Source organism: Egretta garzetta, unplaced genomic scaffold, assembly GCF_000687185.1.
Source record: "Egretta garzetta isolate BGI_Z169 unplaced genomic scaffold, ASM68718v1 scaffold322, whole genome shotgun sequence".
NCBI classification, from domain to species: Eukaryota; Metazoa; Chordata; class Aves; order Pelecaniformes; family Ardeidae; genus Egretta; species Egretta garzetta.
In genome coordinates this window covers 1,742,996-1,748,460 of record NW_009259044.1, presented here as the reverse complement: position 1 = coordinate 1,748,460, position 5,465 = coordinate 1,742,996, and the positions used below count along the sequence as shown (strand labels likewise).

The 5,465-nt window shown below is 38.4% G+C and overlaps 1 protein-coding gene across 1 annotated transcript in view; it reads left to right on the top strand.

Moving 5' to 3' along the window:
• The first annotated feature begins 1,285 nt into the window (after nucleotides 1-1,285).
• The window catches only part of ARRDC4 (arrestin domain containing 4), a 7,122-nt gene continuing 2,942 nt past the window's right edge, over nucleotides 1,286-5,465 (top strand). The window contains exons 1-4 of the mRNA XM_035890619.1: nucleotides 1,286-1,366; nucleotides 3,302-3,404; nucleotides 4,128-4,384; nucleotides 4,946-5,108. Of these exons, the coding sequence (XP_035746512.1) occupies nucleotides 3,329-3,404; nucleotides 4,128-4,384; nucleotides 4,946-5,108 (496 nt within the window). The 5' untranslated portion in view covers nucleotides 1,286-1,366; nucleotides 3,302-3,328. The remainder of the gene's footprint in view (nucleotides 1,367-3,301; nucleotides 3,405-4,127; nucleotides 4,385-4,945; nucleotides 5,109-5,465) is intronic.

Sequence of the window (5,465 nt, the reverse complement as noted above, 5' to 3'; positions counted from 1 at the left end):
GGGGCAGCCTCGCTACAGCTTCGTCAGGGGGTCACAACGCTCTTTGTCTGAACGGCTGAAAAATGCGGAACAGAGCCAGAAGAAAGCCCGCAGCTCTCTCTGTCTCCTACGCCCAGTGTTGGCTTCCTGCAAGGGTTGGCTCTTCCATGAATTGCGTCCCACCTGCGTGTTCGTTCTGCTCTGCCAGCAGCATCTGTGAAGCTGCCTGTGGAAGACACTCGAAGCAGTCGGCCTCCTTTCACAGTGGCTCGAGGAAGCCAAGGAAGCTCTTTGTTGCATAGGTCACTAGCTGGTAGTTTTGTCACTCAAGACACTGCAACCCTATGGCGGTGTTGAAAAATTAAAGGGAAATGGCATTTTGTTCTGTAAGGGTGAAACACGTCTCAAGATTATCTGTAGAAAAAGTAAATCTAGGCCTTTAAAATATGTTTAAGAGTACGCCCGCTATGCAGGTATTAACGTTACATATATTAATAGTATTTCGTAACACTGACCTTAAATTGCAGCTTTTTAGTGCAAAAGTTAGTTTAATTGTTAACTGAAAAAGTAGATTAATTGCTGTCCTGATGGAAAGGAAAAGAAACGTGCTTTATGCTTTCCAGAAGCCATTTTGGATTAGAAATTGGCCCGAGTCCTGAACTGAAACTTAAGGTCTCCATGTTTCCTTGATTTCTTTCATTGAAATCACATCACAGCGTAAATAAAGCATGGGCTCCAATCCAGAGCCCACTGAGATCAATAAAAACTTCTCCTAGTCCCTTGCATCTGGGTGTTTTTATATGTAAATAATTTATAAAAGGGTCTGCTTTGTTCTTCTATTTATGGAATAACTAAAACATACTATTCATTTTTATCCTACAGGTGAGGAAAGCTTAATTCTTCTAGATGGAAGACACGAATTTCCGTTCAGCTTTCAACTCCCTCAAGAGTAAGTTAAATAATCCAACCTGAAGGGATTGTGCTGGACAGTCTTTGTTGTGGAACATTAACTTCATGTAATTTGACTTGGGGTTTTTTTTTTTACTATCAAACTGATAGGTCAGCTTTATATGTTTGTCTTAATCAACCACCGCATAGACATGCCGTGTTTGCTTCGGTTTCCCTAAGGCCCTAAAAGTACAAGCTGTAAATTGGTAAACATTTATGTACATGGGAGGTGTTCGTGTTTGGAACTGAATTACAAACTTACAGTATTGCTTTTATGACTGCTTGTTTCAGACCTCTGGTGACCTCTTTCACTGGGAAGTATGGCAGTATTCAGTACTATGTGAAAGCAATTCTGGAGAGGCCTGCAGCACCTGATCAAAGCGTACAGACAGAGCTTCAAGTCATTAGCCATATCGATGTCAGCTCACCAGCTTTATTGGTAAGAGTGTCCTCTACTCCTCCTCCTTCCCCCCCCCTTTAAAGCCAGCTGCAAAAAAATCATTCCCAAGAAGCATTCACATCCAGCCATAGCTATTTCCATGTTATTCTGGAGTGTCATTTTCTGACTTCTGAAAGCATATAAGCTCCCTAAGCTTTTCTCTATAAATAGATGATCTTAGGTTGTGTGAATAGCAAACAGAGTGGCTTTTTTTAATACCATTGATTACATCCCTGCTGGCAGAGATGCTCTTGCCAAAAAGTTATGCAGGCTTCAGATGCATAAATAAGGCTTAATAATAATAATGCACAAGCATAAAGTAGTTACTCTTACCAGAGCAACTACATTCACAGGGCTGCAGTGTCCTAAACTCTACAATAATAGTAGGTTGAGGAACAGTAATTACAGAAGAGTATTAATCATGCCCAGCCTGTCATTTATGCTCTGGCCATTATGTTACGTATCCTTCCATTTTGCATGTCGTTTTCTAACATTAAGTGCGTGCATGCAGCTGCTTCAGAGATCTTTTCAGTTATTTCCTTATGACAGATTTGGCCACATGAAAGCATTGAGTTTCTAATAATCACTAGAAATACTGTAGAGTAATAAGAAAGATCAGGCATTAAGTAATGAGAAAATAGGCAAGATGGAAGCTAATGAGCTGGATTCTTTTATCTCAACCCATATTATGAAAATAATATAAAATTATACCTTGCACTTTCATGATAGCAACTGGATCTAAGTGGTTATTCATTTAAATATGAATGAGTAATTTCTATTTTATTTAAAATGCTAGGATAATTTTAACATTTCATCATGATGTGATCGTAGCTAAGAGATGTTTTGAACAGGGCTTTTTTCCCCTCTTTATATGCTTACATTTTAATCTTTCTCTCTGGAGAGAACTTAAAGAAGTATTTTGGCAGTGACATCCATAAGCAGAATATAGTCTTTATATTCAACAATGTATGTTAGGAGTATGAAGACAGCATATCCAGATAGAATCATAGAATTGTTTAGGTTGGAAAAGACCTTTAAGATTAGAGTCCAGCCGTTAAATACCACAACCGTAGATACTGCAAGGATAGAGTTAGGTACCATAGGTTACTGCACGGGAGAGGGCTGTGGGGCACATAAAGTAGGCAGTGCCTATCGTAATGGATTCCAAGGCTACCACCAAAGCAAAACAACACAAATTTTAGATGTCATAATTATATTGACTGGACACTAATGCCCGGTACCTCATTTTAAGTAGCTTGAATCCTGGCGTGGGCAGTTGATGTGTGTACTTGTATATTTTATGTTTACTCTAATGAAAATTTTACAGACAGTGCAAATGTCATCTAATGTGACAGTCTTCCGTGAACAATTAAGATGGCTTTTGTCATAAACCTAAATTTGTTGGGGGTTGCATGGCTTGCAAGTTACGAAGATGCGTCACCTTACCCGGTGTGTGTACACTTACTTAGCCCAGCATACATTTATCCTTCCTTATGAAGGATGCAAAGGTAAAAACAGTTTACCTGCTTAGCTATTAGTTGCTTGCAGATGAAATGAATTCTGCATTCTTCTGCACTGAGGAACATGGGCATAAATACTGCAGTACTCCATTAGATCTTTTAAAAAGTCACCCCTATAAAATTTGCTACATCAGTCTTTCTGAAGACAGATTACATTCAAATGCACATTGCTCTCTGTGTTACCTTGTCGATATGGTCTAAATGCAGAGTGGGGTTTTAAACCAGCCATATGTTTAGGTAGCCAAACCTTGGTTCCATTTTACATGGTGGCAAAACTCCGGTTTCATTGAGTAGGACAGTGATACAAATCAAGTGGATTTTAGGGCTAGGTTGCAGTGACTGATACACATAACATTAACCTGCAAGTGACTGATAGCTTTATGCCATAAAATGAAAAATACTTTATATTTTACAGACACCTGTTCTAAGAAGTCAGGAAAAGATGGTTGGCTGTTGGTTTTTCACCTCTGGGCCAGTGTCTCTCAGTGCCAAAATTGAGAGGAAGGGATACTGTAATGGTAAGAGTAGTTATCTTCAAAATGTGAATATTAAACAACTAACAGACTTTTTTTCATCTCTTTGAAGCCAATACTTTATCATTGAAAGAACAGTTCCATTTAGTAGGTAGTCAGTTGAGATCTATATGAACTTGCTTTACCAAAAATCATCTTGCCCTTTTCCCTCATGCCCCCTTGGGAACACAAATTGAAAGGAAGCCCTGTTAGTCAGTAATCTTATGGAAAAGCCATATACGTTTGAGTGTAAAGAACAACACAATGCTTTTATTTGGGATAAAATACTTAATCTAACCAGGTTTTTATGTCCTGTTTGTGTAGGTTTACACTTCTGTAAGAATGAGCTTTAGCAGCTACTTTGTCATCTTGATAACATTAAATACATTGAAAAAATAAAATAAAACATTCTGAAATTCAGTACTCTATAAAAGGAAGATTGGCGCATAATTTGCAAATAGAGCTTTTATAGCTTGTTCATATTATGCTTAATGTTTCAAAATGAATCATTGTTTATATGTAAAATGTAGTAGGTGGCTATAATTCTGCCTGGATACCACTCTGAGGGGGAAAAAAAAAAAAAACAAACCCAAACCATTAGCTGAGGAAACTATTAAGTATTGTTCTCATAACATTGCAGATGATGTATGTGCTGCATAACATGCTTTGATACTCCCAGAGGAAAGTTGGTAAATACAAATTAATCATTGAACTTCTTCTGTCTTCAAGGGGAAGCTATACCAATCTATGCAGAAATTGAGAACTGCTCTTCTCGTTTGATTGTTCCAAAAGCTGCCATTTTCCAAACACAAACTTACCTGGCCAGTGGGAAGACAAAAACTTTCCGTCAGATGGTTGCCAATGTCCGAGGAAACCATATTGCCTCTGGGAGTACAGATACCTGGAATGGGAAAACTCTGAAAATCCCACCTGTATCCCCCTCTATACTTGACTGCTGTATTATTAGAGTAGAATATTCATTAGCTGTAAGTATGGATTTTTATTACAAATGTACATACTCTTGAATGCCACGTTGAGTTGGGGACAGAAGAATTTTCTCTACTGAGCAGCTATTAGATTTTGCATTTGGGAACAACAATAAATATAAATCAATATCTTACACTGTACAGGTGAGAGACTGAAGATCATAAAGAGATTCTGAAATGGAAAGATAGGAATAATGGGGGAAAGGGAAAAATGTTGCTGAGGAAGAAGCAGCTTAGTTTTAGACCTTTAGAAAGTAGTTCAAGCTGATGGGGTTCCTCTAGTGGTTCTTTTCAGAAATGGGAAGATAGGACTGAAAGTCAAGTGCATAACTACTTTTATCAACCTGTTTTGTATTTTTTTTCTCATCTAGAGATGAGGTACAGAAAGAACAAAGTTGCTGAAAAATAAGGAAATTTGCAGGGTATTAGCTAAACATATCTGGGATGAGAAAAACTAGTTTTTAAACAATCTGCAATATAGGGAGTAGGGTAGCTTCTAGGAACAGCAATTCAATGGGGTCTTACAATGTTTTTTCCTTTCCTTTGGGGGTTGTCACATAGGTGTATATCCATATTCCTGGTGCTAAGAAATTGATGATTGAAATGCCTCTGGTGATTGGCACTATTCCATGTATTGGATTTTCAAGCAGAAACTCTAGCATTACCAGCCAGTTCAGCATGGATATGAGTTGGCTGGCATTGACCATGCCAGAACACCCTGAAGGTAAGACACGTTGAACTCTTTATAACACAGCATAGCACTGTTTACAACAGAAGGATAGTGGTGCCAGTTTAAGGGCACTACTAGGGATGTAGGCCAGTCAAGTATGACTCATGAGAAGCGAGGCACATAAATCTAAGTCAAGATCCAAAAGGACTGGTGAAGATACCTTGACTCCAGTCTTTAAGTGTCTCTCTCTACCTGTATCTGACTACTTTCAGCTGAATCTTGAAATAACTAACTTCTGATAGTGGGAGTTCTACTTTCGAGGTAGACACCTTAAAGTTACCGTTACTGAATGTATCTTGATCCAACACAGTTGCTGGAGTAGCCCTAAAAGGATCTGTAGTGTTCCTGCTG